This window comes from Eschrichtius robustus, chromosome X, assembly GCF_028021215.1.
Source record: "Eschrichtius robustus isolate mEscRob2 chromosome X, mEscRob2.pri, whole genome shotgun sequence".
Taxonomy (NCBI): domain Eukaryota; kingdom Metazoa; phylum Chordata; class Mammalia; order Artiodactyla; family Eschrichtiidae; genus Eschrichtius; species Eschrichtius robustus.
Window position 1 is genome coordinate 14,615,714 of NC_090845.1, and position 26,109 is coordinate 14,641,822.

A 26,109-nucleotide genomic window follows, 5' to 3' on the forward strand; every position below is an offset into this window, starting at 1 on the left:
TCTAATATCTATAAGAAAACAGCAAGAAACATTCTTGAAATGTAAACAATATAGAAATGTTACTGCTTCTAAAACTTTGTGGCTTTTTTCTTTATCAAATTAAAACCCAGTGGGCATATATCACATATCATGAGATCTTTTGCTATAATGTATTCAGATGATCTCATGTAATGTACATTAGTTACCAAATCACCTTAATATATTGCTTATGTAGATGAAGCATATTTGTAAGCTTTCCAAGGTATATACAGCATCCTGATTTTCACTCATCAAAATGAGTATATGTCAAGAGGTAGTCTTCTATGTATTTATGTATTAGAAACTCAGTAATTATTTTGAAGAGAATTTACAAACATATATCACCTAAGATGCCATCTTCATTTTCTTCCAAAGTGTTACTCTCTTCTGTCCTACAGTGCATGCTGAAGATTAGCTGAAAATCACAGTATGTTAGTGAGTGTTTCAGTGATTAAGGAAAGAAGATCTAGGTCCAGGATTTATCTTCATCTGTGATGATGAAAGGACGTAATGAAAGCTGTACAGCATTATACAAATGTGTCTGTCTGTGGTCTTATTCTTAACCTTACTATTATGAAGCTCTATGGCTTTGTGGGAAGTAAGCAGATTCATCTGACAGACCTACTATCTCTTCTAGAAAGTGAGAAGATTAGACTAGATAGATCCTTTTAGTGCTTAAGGTTTCTGATTATGTGTTGTACTCCTCTGTCCAAGAAAAATTTTGTTGCAAATATAGATGAAACATCACAAAACACAATTGAGGACAAGATGGCTTAGATTAATTTCTCCCTGCTCTCCCACTGCTAAGTACAACTAAAAACCCTAGGCATAATATGGCAGAAAGAGGATTTCAAAAGATGTAAAGAGGAAAGGGCTGACTAGGGCCTCAGAACTTGAGGAATAGCATGGTAGTGAGTCCCCTGAGTTTTAACAAATCTTTCATATATCCTGGACTGGGCACTGGAGAAGCCTGCAACCCAGAACCACTGACAGATGCAAACAAAAAAATATACTCCCCAGCCAAAGCACTGGGAAGGAGGTAGCTAAGCTGGATATAAACCTCTTTAACAGTACTTGCTGTACCCCACCCAAACACCATGGATGCTCCCCCCTCTGATGTGAGCGGAGACCTACTGGAGAGGCTGGTATTTTGCTCCTCATGTGGTAGCAGTAGACAGCCCAGAGTGTTGCTTTCCTAGTCAGCAAACATGGCTTCAGCAGAGACCAAAGGGGGAATCTAGTCTCTCAACTGTGACTGATGGCAGCAGATGGCCTGGGGGGGCACTTCACACTCCCACAGACAGTGTCACTGGAGACTGAAACATTCCCAGATGAGCAAAACCTCAAGGAATTTGTCATTAGTAGACTTGCCCTATAAGAAGTGCTAAAGGATGTCCTCCAGGCTGAAATGAAAGGATATTAGACAGTGCCTTGAGGCTCTAAAAAGAAATGAAGAAAGGTAAAGGTAGCTACATAGGTAAGTATACAAGCCAGTAGTGTTGCATTGTTAGTTTGTAACTCCTTTTTTTTTCTATATGATTTAAAAGGGAATTGCTTAAAACAATAATTTAAAATCTGTGTTAATGGGCACACATGCATAGAGATGTAATTTGTGACAATAGTAATATAAGGAGGCAGCAGGGCTGTGTAGGAGCAGAGGTTTGTATACTATTGATATGAAGTTGGTATTAATTCAAACTTGTTATAAAGTTAAGCAAAGTTAACTGTAATTCCTAGGGTAACTACTAAGGAAAAAACTTAAAAAAATGTGGAAAAAATGAGAAGGTAATAAAAATGTTACACTAAAAAAAAAAAATCAGTTAATCACAAAAGAAGATAGTGATGGAGGAATTGAGAAGAAAACAGGTATAAGACCTGGAAAACAAACAGCAAATGGCAAAAGTAAATCTTTCCTTATTAGTAATTACTTTAAATTATATGGATTAAAATCTCCAATTAAAAGGCAGAGACAGGGACTTCCCTGGGGGTCCAGTGGTTAAGACTTCACCTTCCACTGCAGGGGGTGTGGGTTCGATCCCTGGTCAGGGAGCTAAGATCCCATATGCCTCATGGCCCAAAACCAAAACATAAAAAACAGAAGCAATATTGTAACAAATTCAATAAAAATACATTAAAAGAAAATATATATATTAAAAAAAGGGCAGAGACAGACAGAATGCATTAAAAACTATCCAAATATGTGCTGTCTACAATAGACTTCACTTTAGATCCAGTGATACAAATAGATCGAAAGTGGAAGGATGGAAAAAGATATTACATGCAAATAGTAACCAAAAGAGAGCTGGGGTGGCTACACTAATATCAGACCAAAATAAACTTAAAGACAAGAATTGTTACAGGAGACTTAGAATGACATTATGTGTTGATAAATGGGTCAACCCAAACAACAGAGCCCCAAAATATATGACGCAAAACCAACAGAACTGAAGGGAATAATAGCCAGTTCTACAATAATAGAGGCTTTAATATATCACTTTCATTAATGGATTGACAACTAGAGAGAAGACCAATAAGGAAATAGATACCTAATAGACATCTATAGAACACTCTACTCAACAACAGCAGCCTACACATTTTTTCTCAAGTGCACATGGAACATTCTCCAGGATAGAAAATATGTTTGTTAGGCCACAAAACAAGTCTCAGTACATTTAAAAAGACTGAAATCATACAAAGTATCTTCTCTGACCACAGTGGAATGAAACTAGAAATCAATAACAGAAGTAAAACTGGAAGATTCAGTAATATGTGGAAATTAGATGACATACTCTTAAAAAACCAAGTGGCCTTAAGGGATACACAAAACAACTAGATGTACAAATGCAGAGTTGTTAAAATGCATTTGAAATTAAGAGATGGGCAACTTAAAACTCATATATATTATATGATATTTATAGCATATTTTATATATTGCTATATAAAAACTTCATGGTAACCACAAACCAAAAATCTATAATAGATGTACACACATAAAAGAAAAAGGAATCCAAATATAACACTAAATATAGTCATCAAATCACAAGAGAACAAAAGAAGAAGAAAGGAACAAAAAAGACCTAAAAAAACACCAAACAATTAACAAAATAACAATAAGAATATACATATGAATAATTACCTTAAACGTGAATGGACTAAATGCTCCAATCAAAAGACATAGTGTACCTGATTGGGTATAGAAACAAGACCCACGTACATGCTGTCTACAAGATACGCACTGTAGAGCTAAAGACACACACAGACTGAAAAGGAGGGGATGGAAAAAGATATTTCATGCAAATGAAAATGACAAGAAAGCAGGGGTAGCAACACTCATATCAGACAAAATAGACTTTAAAAGAAAGGCTATAAAAAAAGACAAAGAAGGGCATTTTATATGACAAATGGATCAATACAAGAGGAGGATATTATACTTGTTAATATATATGTACCCAATACAGGAGCACCTAAATATATAAAGGAAATATTAACAGACATAAAGAGAGAAACTGACAATAATACAATAATAGTATGAGACCTTAACACCCCACGTATATCAATGGACAGATCAGATGGAAAATCATTAAGGCAACAGTGGTCTTAAATGACATAATAGACCAGTTGGACTTAATAGTAAGGACACTGCATCTGAAAAGAGCAGAATACACATTCTTTTCAAGTGCACATGGAATGTTCTCCAGGATAGATCACAAGCTAGGGCACAAAGGAAGTTTCAACAAATTTAAGAGGATAGAAATTATATCAAGCATTTTTTCCAACCACAGTGGTATGAAACTAGAAATCAGTTACAGAAAAAAACAGGAAAAGCACAAACACGTGGAGAGTAAACAACACACTCCTAAAAAACCAGTGGGACAATGAGGAAATCAAAGAGGAAATGAGAAAATACCATGAGACAAATGAAACTAGAAACACAGCTTTCTAAAGTCTGTGGGAAGCAGCAAAAGTAGTTCTAGAAGGGACGTTATAGGGATACATGCCTTCCTCAAGAAACAAGAAGAATCTCAAACAACTTAACCTAAGCGTTCTAAAGGAATTAGAAAAAGAATAACAAAGCCCAAAATGAGCAGAAGGAAGGAAATAATAATGATCAGAGAGGAAATAAATAGACCAAAAAAAAAGAAAATAGAAAAGATGAAACCAAGACCTGTTTTTTCGGAAAAGATAAACAAAATTGATAAGCCTTTAGCCAGGCTCATCAAGAAGGAAAGAGAGAGGACCCAAATGAACAACATAAGAGATGAAAGAGGAGAAATAACAACCAATACCACAGAAATACAAAAAATCATAAGAGAATACTATAGACAGTTAAATGCCAACAAATTGGACAACCTAGAAGAAATGAACAAATTTCTAGAAACATAAAACTTGCCAAAAATGAATCAGGAAGAGACAGACAATTTGAACAGACCTATCGCTAGCAGTGAAATTGAATTTGTAATAAGAAAAGCTCCCAGCAAACAAAAGCCCAGGACCAGATGGCTTCAAAGGAGAATTCTCCCAAACATAAGAAGAGCTACTGCCTATCCTCAAAGTATTCCAAAAAATTTAAGAGGACAGAACAACACTCCCAAATTCATTCTATGAGGGAACCATTACCCTGATACCAAAACCAGAACAAAGACACTACAAAAAAAGAAAATTACAGACCAACATCTTTGATAAATATAGATGCAAAAATTCTCAACAAAATATTAGCAAACTCAATCCAATAATACATAAAAAGGATCATACACCATGATCAACTGGGATTTATTCTAGGGATGCAAGGATGGTTCAGTATTCACAAATCAATGTAATATACACCATCTTAACAAAAGGAAGGATGACTATCATGTAATCATCTCGATAGATGCATAAAAAACCTTTGACAGAATTCAATACCCATTCATGATAAAAAAAAAAAAACTGTCATCATAGTTGGTATAGAGGGAACGTATCTCAACGTAATAAAGGCTCTTTATGACAAACCCAGAGCTAACATCATACTCAGTGGTGAAAAGCTGAAAGCATTTCCTCTAAGATAAGGAACAAGACAAGGATGCCCGCTTTCCACCACTTCTATTTAACAATGTATTGGAAGTTCTGACAGCAACAATCAGAGAAGAAAAAGAAATATCAATAAAAAGCATTCAAATTAGAAGGGAAGAAGTAAAACTCACTATTTGAAGATGACATGATACTATACATAGAAAACCCTGAAGTCTCCACCTCAAAACTATTAGAACTAATTAATGAATTCAGTAAAGTTGCAGGATACAAGATTAATATACAGAAATCTGTTGGTTTTCTGTACACTAATAATGAACTATCGGAAAGCGAGAGCAAAGAAAAAAAAAACACCAAAAAACAAAACCAAAAAGCAGTTGCCCCAAAAAGAACAAAATACCTAGGAATCAATTTAACCTAGAAAGTGAAAGACCTATACCCTGAAAACTATAAAACATTGATGAAGGAAATTGAAGATGATACAAAGAAATGGAAAGATATCCTATATTCTTGTATTGTTAGAATTAATATTGTTAAAATGTCTATACTACCCCAAGCAATCTACAGATTTTTAAAAAAATTTTTATTTTATTTATTTATTTTTGGCTGCGTTGGGTCTTCGTTGCTGTGCGCGGGCTTTCTCTAGTTGGGGCAAGCGGGGGCTACTCTTCGTTGTGGTGCGTGGACTTCTCATTGCAGTGGCTTCTCGTTGCAGAGTACGGGCTCTAGGCACACAGACTTCAATAGCTGTGGCACGTGGGCTCAGTAGTTGTGGCTCGCGGGCTCTAGAGCGCAGGCTCAGTAGTTGTGGCACACGGGCTTAGTTGCTCTACAGCATGTGGGATCTTCCTGGACCAGGTCTTGAACCCATGTCCCCGGCATTGGCAGGAGGATTCTTATCCACTGCGCCACCAGGGAAGCCCCAATCTACAGATTTAATGCAATTCCTATTAAAATACCCATGACATTTTCCACAGTAGAACAAAGAATCCTAAAATTCATATGGAACCACAAAAGACCTCAAATTGCTAAAGCGATTTTGAGAAAAAAAGAACAAAGCTGGAGGTATCACTCTCCCTAACTTTAGACTATACTACAAAGCTACAGTAAGCAGAACAGCATGGTACTGGCACACAAACAGACACATAGATCAGTGGAACAGAGCAGAGAACCCAGAAATAAACCCATGCACTTATGGCCAATTAATTTACATCAAAGGAGGCAAGAATATACAGTGGAGAAAAGGCAGTCTCTTCAGTAAGTGGTGTTGGGAGAACTGGACAGTTACATGTAAAAGAATGAAATTAGAACGTTTTCTCACACCATGTACAAAAATAAACTTAAAATGGATTAAAGACCTAGCTGCAAGACCTGAAACCGTAAAACTAGAACACTTTGACAAAAGTAGAAGCAATACATTTTTGGATCTGTCTACTAAGACAAAAGAAATAAAAGCAAAAATAAACAAACGGGACCTAATTAAAGTTAAAAGCTTTTGCACAGCAAAAGAAATCATCTGCAAAACAAAAAGACAACCTAATGAATGGGAGAAAATAATTTACAAATGATATGACCAACAAGAGACTAATATCCAAGATAAGTAAACAGCTCATACAACTCAATATTTTTAAAAAAGCAACCTGGCTAAAAAAATGGATAGAAGACTTGAATAGACATTTTTCCAAAGAAGACCTGCAGATGGCCAACAGGCACGTGAAGAGATGGTCAGTGTTGCTAATTATTAGAGAAATGCAAATCAAAACCATGATGAGACATCACTTCATACCTGTCAGAATTGCTGTCATCAAAATGACCACAAATAACAAATGTTGGCTAGGATGTGGAGAAAAGGGGGCTCTTGTACATTGTCAGTGGGCATGTAAATTGGTGCAGGTACTGTGAAAAACAATATGGAGGTTCCTCAAAAAACTAAAAATAGAACTACCTTATGATCCAGCAATTCCACTCCTGGGTATACATCCAAAAAAAAATGAGAGCACTAATTTGGAAAGATACATGCACCCAATGTTCATAGCAGCATTATTTATAATTTCCAAGGTGTGAAAGCAACCTAAGTATCCATCAACAATGAATGGATAAAGAAGTGGTGTATATATAAAAAATGGAATATTACTCAGCCATAAAAAGGAATGAAATTCTGCCATTTATAGCAATATGGATGGACTTAGAGAATATTATGCTTAGTGAAATAAGTCAGGCAAAGACAAATACTGTGTGTTATGACTTACGTGTGGAATCTGAAAGGTAAACGAATGTATATAGTAAAATAGAAATAGATTCACAGATAAAGAAAACAAACTAGTGGATACCAGTGGGGAGGGGCAAGATAGGCATATGGGATTAATAGGTACAAACTACTATGTATAAAATAGATTAACAACAAGGGTTAGGGTTAGGGTACAGCACAGGGAATTATAGCCATTATTTTATAACAACTTTAAATGGAGTATAGTCTGTAAAAATGCTGAATCACTGTGCTGTACACCTTAAACTAATATAATATTGTAAATCAACTATACTTCAATTAAAAAAAAAGAGGAGGAGCAAGCTAAACCCAAAGCTAGCAGAAGGAAGGAAATAATAAAGAATAGAGTGGAGATAAATAGAGAATCGGAAAACAAGAGGGAAATCATTGAAACCAAAAGTTGGGTTTCTTAGATGATCAACAAAATTGACAAACCTGTAGCTTGACTGACACAACTCCTCTTGTGTTGTCCTCTAGTTAAAATAAAAGGCTGTATTTTAAATTAAAATTAGATTCTGATAAATTTATCTCTCACTGTAGATAACATTGTTTTGAATTTATCAAGGCTGAAGATTCAAGTAGATTATTCTGCTTTGTGTAAGACCTTTTTTCATATATTGATTTTGGCAGTACATTTTACTCTATGGTACCTAGGTGTAGAATTGTTTCATAGTTTACTCAAAAAGCTAATCATATTTCCAGGTTGGTGTAGCATGAAGAAACAGTTGTGGTTTAGACCAATCTTTGTTGATAGAATTTTGAGAGCTCTCCAAGTCCTTTTATAAGGATTTATTAAAGGAATTTGAAAAGTACTATTTTCATACAGCTGGCACTGAATGAGAAATTCAAAAGGCAAAGGAAATGGCCGTAGTGAGAAGTTCAAGGAGAAGAGAGAGTGATGAAATACTGGCATTGGAATAGAGGAGGAAAGATTAAGTATAAATCCCCTCCTTTTAAAAGGAGCACTCAGAGTTTGCCAGCTATCAACAAATGCCATTAGAATTTTCCCCAAGAGCTTGTTCAAAAGAAAGGAAAAGTTCTATGATGACATTTATTTTAGTATTATTGATAAAAATTAAAACAATACAGACAACACAAATGTCCAAGAAGAAGGCTCTGGTTAAGAGTATTGTATGTATATCCACCCAGTAGAGTATTAGACATCCATTAGAATGTTTACAGGGAAAATAGTAGAAAAGATCCAAATACAGAAATGTTTACTGATTGTACCACATGAAAGTATTCAGTAGGCCTTTGATAGTAAGATATTCTACTCTCTGAGAGTGATCTTGAGGGTCCATAGAACACACTGATTGGCCCCTTTGCTGTGGTCAGAGTTTAAATTCCTTTTCCTTTGTTGCTGGCCACTGTTCGCTCCTCATTGGGCCTTTGAACTTCGAAGTTAACTCCTCAGTGAATTTCCACTAACTCTTTTTAGGGGTCTAAAGGGGTCACTTAAGTAATTCATCTATAATTTAGCTATCTCATCTTATGATAAATTGTTTATATAAGTACATTCTCTATTTTGGGGAGACTCTTTGTGAGAGGTAGGTTTGTGAACTTGGGTATCCTTGAAGGTCTCTATACGTTTCAATCATAAATGTCACATATCTACTGTTGAGCATTTGGAAGTGGACTGCGGTAATTGGTAGAAATTTAAATAGCTGTTTTGGTGGGGAAATTAGGCAGTTTTTCTTTTAAAGATTTCCTCTTTCAATTAAAGATTGGGAGAAAGGGAAAAAATGCTCTCTGTTATGACAACTAGAATAAAAGAAAGTCAAAGCTCTATCAGAATAAAATGGCCTTTGGAAGCTACTTTTAAGAGACCATGCTCTCAGAACTTGTGATGAGGCATATAATGTTGCATAATCGTATAGTTAGGGTAACTCCAGCAATTGTGAGCTTCACAGAAACCTTTTATTGAAATACATCACCTAGTAGTTTTTTTTCATCCATGTTCTCTGGATGGTAAACTTATTGCCCTTTCTCTTAAGTGGTAATTTTGCTGCATGTATGAATAGAATTCTAGGTTGAAGATTATTTTCCCTCAGCATTTTGAATGTATTACCTCCTTCTCTTCTGGCATTTATTTTTGTTGCTGCTGAGTATTCTGTGAATCTATTTTGGGTTCCTTTGGAGTGACTATCTTTTTCTCTGTGGTGGCTTTTAAAACTTTATTTTCGATGTTCTGTTGCGATTTCACTGTGATGTGTCTAGGCATAGATTTAAATTTCTTTATTCTAGACGATGATTGGTATGCACTTTCCATCTGGAAAATCATGTCTTTAATTTTAGAACACCCTTAGTCATATCTGTGCAGGTTTTGATTCTCTACTTATTTCTTCTATTTTCTTCTCAAACTCATTAGCTATGCTTCTGTGTCTGTCAACACATCTTTTATTTCTAATAATGGCACTTTCATCTTTTTATGTCATGATCTCTCTGGGTTGGCTGTGGATGAAATCTTTGACTTCCAAGTTTATAACTGTTTATGATTCCAGGTTTTATAGTCCATTCTTTTTTATGTCAATCTGTTCTTGTTTCACTTTTCCCAATTTCTGTTTCGTACTTCTCTGTTCTTTTTCAGGATGCCTTCCCTACTTTTAACTTTGTGGGTTCTAAACAAAATTATTTTCAAGTTATTTTCAACTTGTTCTGTCTTCATTTTTGTCAGGAGTAAATTCTTCTTATTTTGGGGAGGCTGTTCTTATCGCTGGCTTTTTTCCTTCCATGCTTTTTGGAAATTTGCTTAGCAGTTTTATTTGGCATCGGAGTTTCAATTTCATTCTCAGTTCTCTGAGCTCCTCTCTTCCTAGCAGTTCAGTGGTGTCTCTGCCAACCATACCCCACCGCCCTGTGCCCATGGGCCTCTAGTCTGGGGCCAGTTCTTCTCCTTGAGGTTCAGCACTTCCGTCTGGTACAGATCTTAGTGACCATGCAGATGTCACCAGATGGTGGCTGAGCCTAAGACCAGGCTACAGTGTTGTATCTGCTTCTGCTTCCTTTCCTCAGGAGGCAGCCCCGAGCACCTTCACAGGCTTCTTCCTGGCTTTGCAGGTTTATAGGTAGTGAAGTGTCACCTTAGCCTCTGGCTTTAGGGAATGAGCTTGGTGCGGGACCCCTGCCTCACGTGGGGCGTTTAAATCCCTGTTATTCTGCTGGGTATGAGCTCTCAGCTGCCTCCACCTACTGCTGAACCCTCAGCCTGGCCTACCACTTGGGGTTTTTTTTTGTGGTTTTGGATTTTATTGCTTTTATACAACAGGTGCTTATTAGTTATCTATTTTATGCATGTGCCTGCCACTTTGTGATTTGGCCCCACAGGGATCTTTGTCTTGCTGCTGACTGTGTCTCAGTCTTTCGAATTTTAACACTTTTGTGCTCATGCTCTCCTTTGTCATTGCATAGCATTTTACAGAACAGGAAGTTGAAGTTCAGAAAGCGGAAGTGAACTACTTGGGACCTCATCGTTAGTAAGTGACAGAACCAACTTTTGTAGAACAGGAGAGCTGGGAAAGGTTTCTGGGATGGTGCTAGAAATTTAATGATAAACCTCGAGAGAGAGAGAGAGAGAGAGAGAGAGAAATCATTCATCGCACATCATAAAAATTAACTATAGATCTGCTAAGCACAAGTTAATAAGGATTTTCAGTCTCTGTGCCCATTTTCTAAATATGAAGTATCGATATTTCCTAATATTAAGCTAAAACGTTTATTTTTTAAAGTGCCTTCCCCAGTGCAGACTTAACGTTCAGCTTTGCCAAAATAGGTTGCACAGTTTGGTCACTGGACCATATTTGGTGTAGCAGAAGGCCAAGTGTAATCCATATCCTGCTTTCAAAAAGGGAAAAAAAGGCAGAAGTTTTACATCATAAATAATTATTATTTATGCATTTCAAAATTGATTTTAAAAGTATACAAACCATTGAGGCTTTGTGATTATTTATTTTATAAATTTATCATGTACTTAATTATAGTGTTTATGTGCCAGATGCTCTTCTAAGTCCTTTGTAAATATTAACTTATTTAATCCTAGCAACCATGTGCAGTAGGTTCTCTTGCTATCCTCACTTTGCAGATAAGCAAACTGAGGCACAGAGAACTAGAAATTTGCCCAGAGTCACCCACAGCAAGTTAAAGCTGCAATTCTGACCCTGACTATCTAGGCTCAGAGTGCCGGCTCCACTTACCACGCTCTGCTATGCAACCACGTCTCACAGTTATTTTCTTAACCTTTCTCTTCTTTTATATATTTATTTATTTGTGCATGCATGTGTGGGCTTCAGTAGTTGCAGCACGTGGGCTCAGTAGTTGTGGCTTGCGGGTTCTAGAGTGCAGGCTCAGTAGTTGTGGTGCACGGGCTTAGTTGCTCTGTGGCATGTAGGATCTTCCTGGACCAGGACACGAACCCTTGTCCCCTGCATTGGCAGGCGGATTCTTAACCACTGCGCCACCAGGGAAGTCCACCTCTTTCTTCTTAACAACGGAGTTGACACATTATCACCAATACATTTTATGTTCTGAAACCTCTTAATAAATTAGCTTTATCCTACCACTGGTAACTTGTTTTCTTTCCTAGGTTTCCCCCTCCTTATTACATTTCGCTTGTAATGTTACTGTGTAAAGCTTACTGTGCTAGCATCACTCCTCTGGAAGATGCCTTAAGTTCATCTAATCAATTCATCAGGTGTTAATGAAATGTGCTTATGAGAGGCCCACACTTTGCTGACAACTATGGGAGCACAAAGGTTGTGATGTGCTCCTTCTCCTACAGCTCCTTTCTCCTCCCCCACCCTCTGAAAGCAGTCACGCCTAACACCTTCCATCCTATAGTCTCTCATGGTGTACGTATGTAACTGTGTCATTTTCCATGTGTCTCATCTAAACCCATTTTCTCATGCTCTGTGGTCAAGGATCATAGGCGATAGCTGGACACCATGTTTCCTATAACTAACATATAGCCCGGTGTTTCCCCTGGGAGTCAACTACAGCTGATTTCTAGGTTCCTGAACAAAGGAACCCTTATTTCTCTTCTCTGAGCACCCCCCCCACACACAGTGACAGAAACCAGGAAGCGCCCCTAAGTGTCAGGGGAGAAGCGGGATGGGATGGGAGGGTGCCGCCTTGTGCTGTGGTGTCACTAGGAGAGGATGGTGGAGGATGCCCAGAGCGTGGGCCCAGGGAGGCAGCCTGACAGAGTCGCTAAGGACATGCGCTCGGGGTGCAAATCCTCTCTCTGCCTCTTACTGGCTGTGTGTCTTTGGGCACATTTAACTTAGCCTCTCCGTGTCTCAGTTTCATCATCTGTGAAATGAGGATAGTTGTAGTGTCTACTCTCATAGGGTTGTGATAATTAAGCAAGTTAATATCTGTAAAGCACTTAGGATGGTGCCTGGCATATGGTCAGCTCTCACCGACAATGAGCTATTATAATTATCAGTACAGGCCCAGCGAAGCAGAGGTGGAGTCTAGTTGGCAAACAGAAGAACAGACTCAGGACAGCCAGAACTTCATGATCACGAGCCCAGAATGAGTGCCGGACTGGCTTACTAAGCTACTTGTGTTTGAACCACCTTCTTTCCCACTTCTGTGACCTTTCACGGCTGGCCTTCTGCCTACATCAGGGGTCAACAAACTACAATCTATAGGCCAAATCCACATGTCACCTGTTTCTGTAGATAGTGGAAATGAAAACGAAAAGAATCAACAGAAAGACAGTCCCCCCATCAGCCTTTTAACCCACCATCTCCTAACACAAGGATTGCGATGCCTGTGTCTATAGTTTGCGGCTTTGCCTTGAGGACCCTTTTCTGATCAAGATGCTCTGTCTTTCCGACTTTACTAGTAAAACCTTGAGCAAATATCATTTATTCACCTGGCAGCTTCCAAGGCTTGCTGTGGGTGGTCCTTCTCAACTCTGTGTTTCTCAAGCATAATTAGAAGAAACCAACTAAGGCCTTGCCTTTACGGTGAGGAAGAGGGAAAGAAGCCTGTCCTGGGAAAACAGGATAAAGGAGTTGTTTCTTCCCGTCTCCCTCCTGAATACCCTGCTCTGCTCAGCAAGTTCTGTAGGTATCCCTTACTTGTGTGCTGGTAAATCTTCTCTCTGAAAAAAGAAAAAGCCCCTATTTGTAGCTGTTGCCAACCTCTGGTTGTAAATATTCCCACCATGGTTGATCGCAGGTGCAGTTGGGAAGGAATGTGCATCATCATTGGCTCATTGGTACCAGCGTGCCCTGTGGTAGACAGCTTTATTTTGCCACTGAATCTTTGTGTCAGTATTCTCTGTGCCAGGGGAAAGGTTTTTTTTTTTTGGTGGGGTTTTTTTCCGTTTGTTTTTAAATCTAGGGCACTGTTCCAGCCCAGTCCCAAAATGTGCTGATAGAAATGGGGCCATGTTTTTCAAGTCAACTTGAAATGAATCTTCCTTCTTGTTTACATTTAACTTGTGCCACTAGGTGGCACTTTAAGGACATTACAGGAAATTGGCTTTACTGGATTTATTTTTTAACTTTTTATTCAAGTACAATATGTGTATTGAAGAGTACATATTGAGTGTTCAACTCAACGAATTATCACAAGCTCAACACACGTGTGTTATTGGCACTCAAATCAAGAAGCAGAATATTATTGGTGCCTAGAAAGCCCCTCTTATGCTATTTTTCAGTTCCTATCCCTTAATCTTAAGGTTCTCACTATTCTGACTCACAGCAGCATAGGTGAGTTTTACTTGTTTCCTGCCTTATATAAGTGGAACCATGTAGTATATATACTCTTGTGTCTGGCCTCTTTTGCTTGCTTACACGCTGTTTGTGTGATCCATCCAGATTGTTGTATGTAGTTGTAGATCATTGCTGTATAGTATTCCGTTGTGTATGCAAATATATCACTGTTTTCTTTCTTTCTTTCTCTCTTTTTTTTTTTTTGGTCTGTGTCGGGTCTTCGTTGCTGTGCCAGGCTTTCTCTAGTTGTGGCGAGCGGGGGCTTCTCTTCATTGCAGTGCGTGGGCTTCTCATTGTGGTGGCTTCTGTTGTTGTGGAGCCATGGGCTCAAGGCGCGTGGGCTTCAGTAGTTGTGGCGCATGGGCTTAATTGCTCCGGGGCCTGTGGGATCTTCCTGGACCAGGGCTCGAACCCGTGTCCCCTGCATTGGCAGGTGGATTCTTAACCACTGAGCCACCAGGGAAGTTCTATATCACTGTTTTCTACTGTTGATGGATATTTGGGTAGTTTTCGAATTTTGGCAGTTAGAAATAATGCTGCTATGCATATTCATGTACGAGTTTCTGAGTGGATGTATGTTTTCATTTCTCTTGGGTCTATCCCTAGGAGTAGAATTTCTGCGTTATACGGTAAGCATCTGTTCAGCTTTAGTGGATGATGCCAAATGGTTTTATAAAGTGTACTGATTTATACTCCATCAACAGTGTTCTCATTTCACTTCCACATCCTCATCAATACTGAATTTATTTTATGGCTGGTTCCTAACTCTTACATAATTTTTACAGCTCCCTCTCTAGCCAGCTATTTCTAATTGAGTTTCTTCTAAAGCCACTTTTCTCTGATGGACCTGGCTCATGCAGGAAGGGCCATGTCATCCCAAAAGGGGACATTTATCACAGTCTAAGTATGAGCTATCAGCAGTTAGAAGAAATGTTATTGAAACACTCCATCACTAACACAGAGCAATGGGAATGGGAAAGGAATTCAAAATTATAAGTGCGGTAAAACATCGAGTGAAGCTAGGACTTTGAGGCGCTTTGAAATTTTTATATTTTATTGTTGCCAGTCTGTGTATGTCAGGTGTGAGGGACCAGCAAAAGATTTTTAAAGGCCTCATAACCAGATACCTTTGAATTTTGATGGTGGTGGGTACCTGTTTTAGTAAGAGTCTGTTTGGTGTGGCAAGGGGCGTTCATATAGCATCTTTCTTCAACCTTACAGTGGGGAAAATGGGTCTCAAGAGAATCTTGCCGTATATCACCTTATCTGTGAGGCCTATGTTGTTGACTCTTAGGGCGGTGTTGTAATATGGCTTTACATATGGGATGAATAGAGGGTGGGGCTCAGACTTGGTTCTATTACTAGAAAAGAACCAAAATCTAGTTATGGTCAAATATGTTTCTTTTAGACCAGAATGCAGTGCCCATAGTCCTCTAGTTGTAACAGCAAGTCTGTTTCATGGATGTTGTCCATAATCCAGTAGGTTCCAGGAATCCCTGAGTGGTTATGCTTTGTGACTTTTGTATCCAGGGGCTAGTTGTCCATTATAGTTGCTGATTATCCACTTCCATTGAAACTGTCCCTGAGCTCCTCTGTCAGTGTTCCCCCGGGTGTCCCTGATGTTGGATTGGCCTGCTGTAAGGGCCACCAGAGATATACTCAGTGCAAGCTGCCTGAGATGTTTGTACTGAGGCAGCCATGAAATCTGCTTTTATTTGTAAAAATGTCTTCCCTCCAGTATTGGTAGCAGTAATATCCAGTGGCACAAATTTGGATTGTGGGCAGCCTGCTCTATGGGATCTGCTTATTATCTAAACTAGAGTCAGCACTCTCCCAGTCAAGGTTTTCATCTTTTGGCAAGAGGGGAAAAGTCCCTTATGTTGAGTTAGCTTCTACTTGCAGAAATAGATCCTGTGCCTGGGAAACCAATTGTAATTTTACTCCCGATTATGATAGTAGCTGCCATTAGTGAATAGCTACTGTGTTATTGTGCTTAGCACCCTAGACAGATGTTTCACTTAATCTTCACAATGCTAGGAGTTAGATGGATTATCCCCTTTTGCAGATGATGAAATTGTGGCTCAGAGAGGTTAAGCCCATGCCCAAGCAAGTGCCAAGCCTGGATTTGACTCCAAAGCCTGTGCCCTGTACCTGCTGTGCTCTGCGGCCCCAGCTACCATGGGATGAAGTTTTTGACTTGTCCACTGGAAAATGAAACAGTGTTGGATTCATTACTAGTTCATTGCATACATTGATCAGAGGACCTGCTGTCTGCTGGTCTTCAGCTTCGGCACTGGGAAAGCGAGAGTGAAACAAGACCCAGCTCCTGCCCTCCAGGTGCTTATACTTCAGCTCCGTTTCTGTCTCTCATAAGTGACTTGGGTCATGGATTTTGGTAATTGTCCTTGCAGAGAACTCAGTCCTCTGGATTTTCTCTCTGAGACTGACTGTGGAATGATGGGGTTTGTTGTGGCCACTGTGCTGCTGGCCGTTGGTTCTGCATCTTCTATGCCTGGGTTTGACCACAGGGCTTTCTGGTGTGTCCTTAACCAGCAGAGATTGGGGTCAGGTTAAAGTCAAGCACCAAATGACACTGAGACTACCACTAAGATGCTGGAGATCCCCTAGATACAGTAGCAGAATTATCTGCTCACCTGCCTAGAAATTAGCCTTGCCCTTTGTGATCCTGTCTTGGGATCTACCTGGATTCTTGGGAGGTAAATGAAGCTTGAGTTTCTTTTTCTAATCTGTCAGTAGCATGAATATGTGATTCTTTGCTTGTTGCAAATTCGACTTTTATTTATTTTTTAAAAACACATTCATGTTTCTTTTTTTTAAAGATTTTTTTGATGTTGACCATTTTTTTAAAAAATAAATTTGTTTATTTTACTTATTTACTTTTGGCTGCATTGGGTCTTCGTTGCTGCGCGCCGGCTTTCTCTAGTTGCGGCGAGCGGGGGCTACTTTCGTTGCAGTGAGTGGGCTTCTCATTGTGGTGGCTTCTCTTGTGGAGGAGCACGGGCTCTAGGCACTTGGGCTTCAGTAGTTGTGGCGCATGCGGGCTCAGTAGTTGTGGCGCACGGGCTTCGTTGCTCTGCGGCCTGTGGGATCTTCCTGGACCAGGGCTCGAACCTGTGTCCCGTGCATTGGCAGGTGGATTCCTAACCACTGCACCACCAGGGAAGCCCAATGTTGACCATTTTTAAAGTCTTTATTGAATTTGTTACAATATTGCTTCTGTTTTATGTTTTGTTTCTTTGGCTGTGAGGCATGTGGGATCCCAGCTCCCCCGACCAGGGATTGAACCCACACCCCCCTGCATTAGAAGGTGAAGTCCCAACCACTGGACTGCCAGGGAAGTCCCTCGACTTTTAAATAAAAGTCTTACTGGTAAAAAATTTTGCACAGCTTCAAATATGTATTTATTTATTTATGAAACCATATTGCATATACCACCTATTGCCTCCATGGTAAATGGAGAAGAAAACAAGAAGCCTAGTTAGTTTTTGCTGGAGCACCTGTGGCCTTTTCCAGACTAGGACCTTGGAGACTTGGTTTTCTCATTTCTTAAATGAAGAGTTTGGGCCATCAGTCGTCCCTAGCTGGTCTGGGCTAGCTACATAAAAATCACCCAGGGAGCTTGTTAAAATAGAAGTTCTAATGTCCCAGCCCTAGGAGATTCTAATTAGAGAAGTCTGGGGGTAGTATCTAAAAGTCTGAAATTTATAAAAATTCCCCAGATAATTCTCTTGTGCAGCTATATTTGGGAACCACTGGGCTAGAAGTTCTAGAATAAATAAACAGAATTGAGTTGAGAAGAAACTCAGGTAATGCTTATGTGCCTGGAGCGGGTTCCCGATCAGCAAACTAACGCAGTTATGATGCAGAGGTAAATTGGAGCCAAATGATGGAAGATCTTTTTTTTTTTTTAATTTGTTTTCCTATTCCTTTATTTTATTTAATTAATTAATTTATTGATTTTTGGCTGTGTTGGGTCTTCGTTGCTGCACGCAGGCTTTCTCTCGTTGCGGGGAGCGGGGGCTACTCTTCTTCGTTGTGGTGCGCGAGCTTCTCATTGCATGGCTTCTCTTGTTGCGGAGCACGGGCTCTAGGCGCGGGCTTCAGTAGTTGTCGCATGCGGGCTCAGTAGTTGGGGCTCGCAGGCTCCAGAGCGCAGGCTGGGTAGTTGTGGCGCACGGCCTTAGTTGCTCCGCGGCATGTGGGATCTTCCCGGGCCAGGGATTGAACCCGTGTCCCCTGCATTGGCAAGTGGATTCTTAACCACTGTGCCACCAGGGAAGCCCGATGGAAGATCTTTAACTGGCTGAGAGATTGTGTTGTGTGCCACAGGCCTTAGGGACCCATCGAGGGGCCTTGAGAAAAAGTGTTTTGATGAGAAGGCGCTTTACAAGATGAGTTCCTCAGTGGTATGCAGGGTGGATTAGACCAGGGGAAAAACCGAAGGCTGGAGAAAGACCCACTGAAGTTTCTGCAGTGGCCCAGTTTGGGGTGGGGGGTGTGATGAGCACCTGGGCTCAGATGGGAGCCGCGGGGCCTTTGTGAGCTCGCCTGCCTGGGTGGAACTGGAACCTGAGACGTGTTGTTTTTAAGCTACTTCAGAAAAAAATCCATAAGTTATCAGTGTTCTGTTCATGTGTTTTAACTACCATAAGGAATGATTTTTATTGTGTTTGTGTCCAGGAGGTTTTAGAGGAGTGCAGTAAATAAATTCTTGCAGAGAAGTAGTTGGCGGCAGCAGCAAGAGCTGCTACTGCAGGGAAGCGGAGAGGCAGGGAGGGAGCCCTTCTTGCCCAGCAACAACCTGTCCTCACCCTGCCTCACACGCTTGGCCAAGGCTAGAGGCAGAGGGATGTACGTTTGACTTGAATGGAGTTTGCCATTCAAATCAAATGGAATGGTTTTCCTTTATTCCTCTAGAACCCAGTCTGTAGGTCAGTGTTTCCCCAAGTGTGTTCCACAGAACATTAGTTTTGCTGGATGGTAATGTGAATTACATGAGAATAAGGAGTCGAAGCCAAATACGTTTGTGAACTGCTGGGTTAAACAAAGGCAGTGGCTTCCTTTACCTCACAGGAGTTCAGGGTGTGTGGCGTGCTGTGCGCTCTCTGGATTTCTAAGAGGGAGAGACTCTGCAGTGTTTCCTAAGCTTATGTGTAGAATCTTTTCCCCTCCAGGTCAGGGACTGGCAAACTATGACCCACACACCGAATCTATCCTGCCACCTGTTTCTGTAAATGAAGTTTATTGGGATGTAGCCACGCCCGTTCCTTGTATTGTCTGCACCTGGTTTTGCACTCAGCAGCAGAGTTGCAGGTTGGCAGCAGAGACCTGGAGACCCAGAGACCGAATGACGGGGACAACTGAAAGTATTTACTATCTGGCTCTTTCCAGAAAAAGTTTGCCAGTCCCTCCTCTAAGAAATTCGTGGAACTGGTGTTCCCTTGGAACCCTTATTGGATGGGTTGTTCTAGCACTGGTTTGTGATGAGTCTGCTTAATTTTATTCAGCTACTGTGCTGCCATGTTTCTTTGCTCTTGCTTTAAACTATTTCCTGTCTCAACCATTTGCCCATTGTCTAAGATGGAAGCCAGGACTCCGTGTATCACTGTTCTTTCACTTCCCACACTCCACCAATCTCCAAGGAGGTATCCAGTTTCCAGTCTAAATAGCTCTCAAATCTGCCTAACCTCACTCTCACCAGACTGGTTGGAATGACCATCGTCTCTTGTCTTGTTTACTTCTTTAGCCTTCTAATTGAGTTCCCTTCCTCCAGTATGGGTTGCTTCCGATTTGTTTTACTCATTGGATCCAGAATGATCCTTCTAAAACACAAATCTAGTCAGCTCACTTCCCTACCTGAAATCCTTCACTGGCCCCTGTGGCCCTCGGGATAAGCTCCAAATCCTCAGTATGGATGTACCAACCGAACTGTAGTCAGGAAAACAGAAACTGCTCTAGGTGTTTCACACTAGAAGAGATTTCATTCGTGGAATTAGGTGCTTACAGAAAGAGTTAGATGTGCTAGAGGAGCAGAGGTGAGTGAAGGCCACCGCTAGCAGGTTTACCACAACTTACTGGAAGTGCAGATATTCCAAGAACTAAAGGAAACAGCTGGAGATGCTCAGGCTGCCTGCAGCATGGAAGTCATGATTTGCAGGGAAATGTCCAAGGCCACAGCAAGATCTTCTGACTGCTGAAGCCCATGCTTTTCTGCCCACCGCTGCCAGAGGAGCAGTAATATAGCTTGTTTTCTCTCACCTCCTTGGTTTCATGTGAGTGACTCTCAGTGGCAGTAAGGAACTGTGTTGAAAGGAGATTCTATAAATGTAGTTCCCAGGTTCTGACCCACTGCAGTGTAGGGAAGAGCATAGACTTGGGGAATGGTACTGAGTGGCTGATAAATAGTCCAGGACGACCATCTGTAAGACCATGTGTGGTCCAATCCACTGCCCTTCTCCAACTTCAGCTCTCCCATTGTTCTCCACTGTTCACACTTATTCCACCCTACTAGACCCCGAGTTCCAGACTTACTAGAGTGTATTTTTTAAGAGGCCTAAAACTACAAACATTTATTATCTCATAATTTCTGTGAGTTAGAGATTCAGGAGCAACTAATCTGGGTGGTTCTGGCTCAGGGTCTCTCATTAGGCCACAGTCAAGACATCAGCTGGGACCCGTGTCATCTGAAGGCTGGACGGGGGCTGAAGGATCCACCTCTAAGATGGTGCGTTCACATGGCTGTTGGCAGGAGGCCTCAGTTCCTTCTTGTGTAGGCCTCTCCACAAGGCTGTCTGAGTGGCTTCAGGACATGGCAGCTGGCTTCCCCCAGAACAAGTGATTCAAGAGACAGCCCAAGGAGAAACATACTAGAGTGCTTTAACTCCCCTCTTCTGGGAGCACATTATCTGGTGTCTCGGGTCCGGTTGCCTAGAAGCAGAACCTGAGCTGAGGATTCTTGGAAAGTGGCACATCAGATGTATAATATAATTATCTGTATAATTGAATAACTGAATGATCCCTTCTTCTGGTGGAGAATCCAGATGCTTAGCCTCCCTGGGCCTATGTCCCTTTCTGGGGAGCCAACTGAGCAGAGCCCATGTTGTCCCATCAAAACCCCACAGCAGTTCTCAGCATCCTGAGTGGCAGCACCTTCCAAGTCCATGTGACCTGTCCAGGTTTTTCGTTGCAAAATTAGAATGAAAATATGTTTCTCATTTCTGGATAGGAGAGTATTAATATTAAAATGACAGTTATATTTTTAAAAGGGACCTTAGCTCAAGTTTCAATGAGCTCTTGGCTAAAAGTGCTTTTTCCTGGCTTGTCACATCCCGGCTAGGTATGTGTTGTTACACATGGAGCCATGAGGGTAGGACTGATATTCCAATATTAATTGTAATCCACATATTTATTTCTTTCATAAAGTTCAGGCATTGGATTTCGCTTCAGACAACCAGAACTTTTGGACAAGGACGTATTGTCCATATTGATAGCAGAGTTGTTCCCCCATTTCTCTAATACACAGTGAAGAAAGGGAGCCACTGAGGTCCCCCTGTTTTCATGGGTTTTCATTCTCCCAGAGTTGTTAACTTAGAAAAGTCTGAAGAAATAGCAACGAAATCTCCCAGTTTGTTCTGCTTGCCAGCTGCTAAGTCTTATGTAAGCTTCATACTATTTTCATGAAGGGAAGTGAAATAGTTTATTGGGAAGAGGGGCTTTTGCATGTCTATGTCTCATCTTTAGGTTTTTTAAATTTCTTTTTTTTTTTAAACACAAAGCTAGTTTTCTTTTTCCATCTCTTTTCCTGGGGTAAGTTCTGGCTGGGGTGAGGCTCTGCCTTTCCAGGTCCTTCCTAATTCTTGTGTTCTAGGCCCCTCCTGAGATTTGCTCTTTTGAATGTTAATAGGTGGACCCATTTAGAATGGATCCTGGAGCAGTAGAAAGTGGTGGGGAGGTCTTGAGTTTCCTCCTAAGGAGACTGATGGTTAGATCAGCCTGACTTAACACTGTGGAGTTGTTTGTTATTAGTCATAGAGCTAGAAAACCCAGGCCCTTGAATACAATTTCAGGAAGGTAAATTTTAAAATGGAAAACAGTTTTCAGGCTTCACAACTGCTCCTCATCCTTCCCAAGCCCCACCCCATTGTTGTTGGTGATTTAGAGATGTTTACAAGAAAAGGAAGTCAGTGATAAAGACACTCTACTGCTTTTGCTGTGCTCAGAATCCTCATTTTTGTTGAAAAGAGGATGAAATTTTATCATTTCCCTCAATATTTCCACAAGAAGGAGACTTCACTCATCTCCCCAGGAAAGGGAGCGTTAGGATGGACACCTCTCTCCACCTGCCTGATGATATGGAGGGGAACTGACCAACTGAAAGGTGGGGTGACTGGTCCATCACTTCTTTCCTCTCTGCCCGGCCGCTGGGCCATGTGGGCGCACACCTGTGGTCCCTGTGGAGACCGGGCGGGCCGTAGCAGGGCAGGCAGTGGATTGGCAGTGGAAGGCGAGTGCGGGCCTCAGGTCCAGGTCCTGTTCATCAGCACAGGTCACGGGCAGCCCTGCACTAGGTGCTTGTCAGGTCCTTGCTCAGCCATGCAGAAAGCTGACATTGGACTCACGCATCTTGGAGTGTGATGCCATCTGTCCGAACCCCCGAGAAGGCGGGGGAGCCTGACCGTGAATGGCTCTTGACCGACTTCATTTGGATGGTTCCGGGTACTTCAAACTCAGTGTATCCCAGAGCGGGCTCCCCTTCCCACCTGCTTCTCCCTCGGTTCCTGTTGCGGGGATTGGCCTCCGTGCTCTCGTGGTACCCCAGCATGCCCTCCCGGGTGTCAGAGCCTGGGAGGCCCCTCGATCCTCCTTTCTCGCCACCCCTGTGCAGGGCCCCTCTGCACCCAGCTCGCAGACGGGATGTCACCTTTGCCTGAGTCTTGGCGACCCACAAGGCCGGCTGCTGTTGTAGCCCCCGCACACCCTCGCCGTAGTCCTTATTCCCCTGAAGCCTGTTTGCCTGCTCATTCTCTGCCTTTCCCGCTAGACTGCAAGGTCCAGGGCTTGTTCATCCTTGAACACTGGTGCTGGTACAGGGGCTGCCTGTCGTGGCTGTTGGATAGATATTTCTTGAGTGAATAACACTCAGGCCCAAGAGTGCTGGAGGCTGTATAGCATAGTGGTCACAGCCCAGCTTTGGAACCTGAGGCCTGGGTTTGGACTCTGCTATTTGTGTGATCTTGGGTGAGTCCCTTACCTTCTGGGTCCTTAGTTTCTTCCCTACTGCCTAGGACTGTGATGATGAAATGCAATAATCCATGCAAAACACCTAGAGCAACATGTGACACATAGCAAGTGTTCGGTGGTTCATAGTACACATCTCTTAATAACACTAACAACAACAACAATAATAATACAGTTGCCCTTAATGGAAAGGAGAAGGCTATAAGAAAAACTTGGAACTAGAAATCCGCGCGTGTTGAGTGCCTGCAGCGTGGGTTTCAAAGAGGCGGGGAGTTGGTTGGGCACCAAGGACTCCAGCGCGGGCAGTGGAAGTGTAGGAGCACACGGGCTTCCTGTGGGAAAGAGTGGGCAGGGAGGGGAACGTGGAGCAGGAGAACCCAGAAGAGAACCTTGAAAAACCCCACACGTGAGGGCTAAGAGGAGCCAGAACAGGAAGAGAGAATGATTCCAAGTAGGAGACTGCGACTCATCAGATGCCAGGGACAGGAGCTTTACAAACATAGCTGAGGGTGCCGAGCTGGGCTGCTGGTCTCTGAAGACCAGAGGCAGCTGGAACGTGATGGGTGGGGCGGTGGGCGGGGAGGAGTAGGGTCAGAGTAAGGAAGAAGCCAGGCCCCGCAAGTGTTTGCAGAGGGCTGCTTAGCTAGCAACGAAGTAGGTGCCCTCAGGCCCGTAGGTTGTACGCTGCAGTGTGTGTTTCTGTGATGCAGATTAGTTTGTCGGTCAATAGAGGACTGATAATGTGGAGGTCACTGTTGGTTCACATGTTAACATTTTGCATCACTGGCTAATAGTGGCTGAAAGCCAAGGACTCTAGCAGCGCTGAATGTAGCAAGCCCGGGAGTTAGGGAGCTGAGCAGGACACCCGCGCTCCCTGGGCTCTGCGCCGGGCTGTGTGGCCCCGCTGTCTTGCAGGCCTTTGGGGCCGTTCCTCCCCCGTCTTTGTGCTTTTATTCACGGACTCCATACCACTCAGCAGCCAGAATCCCTCTGTTTACCCCTTCCATCATGCTTACCCCTCACCTTTTTTTAAGGTAAAGAGTCATATCTACTACAGTGTTTATGAGAAATTTAATATTTAAAAAACTTTCAGTGCATTTTGTTATAATTATTGTTTTTGTTAGTGCTCGGGTTGAAATTTTAACTTCTTTCCCCACCCTATTTTTCTGATAAGCTTTGTTATTCTTAGTTTGTGCTTTTGAAGCATTAGTTTTTAGCAATATATACATCCAATTATAGAAGACATTCCTGTGACTTCTTTTCCTAAGATTGAACAATGCTGGGAGGAGGGATGGGAGGGAACAGCAGGGTCTACAGAAGCTTTTCTCAAGGATCGGCAGACCCGACCATCCTTGGCTCTTTCTCCTTAGTAACTCTTTTCCTAAGCTCTCTTCATTACATATTTAGGTGGTTATGTTTTTGCATTTTTTTCCTTTCTGTGATCTTTTGCTACAGTCTGAACAAGGATCTGAGGCCGAGTTACACCCTCAGCTGAACAGAGCCCCCTCCCAAGCTGCGGAAAGTAGTCCAACAAAGAAGGTAAGGCCAGCGTGAGGGTGTTACTGTGATGGCCTTGTGACCCCTCCCTCCCCTGGGCTGCTTGCCTCTGTTAGCAGACATACCGTTTTAAAGTTTTCATGCCCTGACATGAATGTTTACGATCCAGATTTCCTAGAATCTGGGTTCTTTGTGAAGATTAGGGTCCTGATGATTCCTGGGCTCCACCTTGATGTTTCTGACAGTTTGTACTTCCCTCTTCAACCTCCCAGCTAAATATGGTGGCCTTGCTTTTAGCAAGACCAAGAGGTGCAGTGGGGAGCCCTGCACCCTGCTAAGCCTTGAGGAGCACCCTGGGGGCTGGGGTGGTCTCCCCTTCCTAGTCTTTTTGCCACGGTCTCCCCTTGCCCACCCATGTCACCAAGTCCTGGGCCATTTGCTCGCTCACTCACCGTGCTCTCCCAGTCGTCTTCTCCCCCTCCTTTCTCCTTCCCCATTTTCTCAGGCCCTCCTCCCATCACAGAGCACGGGGGCCTGGGCTCGGGAGCACAGGTGAGGCAGGGCCTCCAAGGAAGCAGGCCAACTGTCTCCTTCCAGAAGACACAGTGGCTCGTCAGCTTGGCTTGATGTAGGAGCTGGGGGTAGGAGAATGATGAGCATATGACGAAGACCTCTACAAACTTTAAAACTTAGAACAGATTCAGAACATATTCCCAAAAGCCCCAAAGTGAGGCAAGAGTGAATTTTGTCTTCAGTAAGGAAAGGCCCCGTGGTGTGAGATGCACACAGCATTTAAACAAGAAAGAAGGGGAGGGAGAGAGGGCATCTGAGTCCTGTGTCCTTCCAGGTGACAAAAGAGGTAATAGGCTGCAAGCATGAAAAAAACAAGCAAAAGAAAGAAGGAAAGGCCCCTGGAATCTGATGCCCAGGTCTCTCCAGGTCCTGCCAAGCCACGAATCAGCCACTTGTCCTGAGGTGTGGAGTTTGAATAGAGCACACGACTGACCTTGGGGCTGGGCCGAGAGGAACATGGGGCATTGACATGATGGGTGGCATTTAATTGTTTAACTTTTGGGTTTTTTTTTTTTTTAAATCCACAGGACGTACCGTATTCTCAGCCCCCATCAAAGCCCATCCGTAGAAAATTCCGACCTGAAAATCAAGCTACAGAAAATCAAGAGCCTACTACTGCTGTAGGCGGGCCAGCTTCTGTAGCAACCATGAAACCCCATCCAACAGTCCAAAAGTAAGTAGAACAGATAAATGAGCGAAAGGTCGGAAACTTCATTTTAAATCTGCATATACATATGTAAATGTAAACTTACATTTACACTCATCCCC

General features: G+C 42.1%; 1 protein-coding gene across 2 annotated transcripts in view; it reads left to right on the plus strand.

Annotated features, from left to right (window-relative positions):
* The window catches only part of REPS2 (RALBP1 associated Eps domain containing 2), a 224,229-nt gene that overhangs the window by 171,574 nt on the left and 26,546 nt on the right, over positions 1-26,109 (plus strand). For both annotated transcript variants that reach the window (XM_068533341.1, XM_068533342.1), the window contains exons 15-16: positions 24,727-24,810; positions 25,869-26,014. In XM_068533341.1, coding sequence (XP_068389442.1) covers positions 24,727-24,810; positions 25,869-26,014 — 230 coding nt within the window. The remainder of the gene's footprint in view (positions 1-24,726; positions 24,811-25,868; positions 26,015-26,109) is intronic.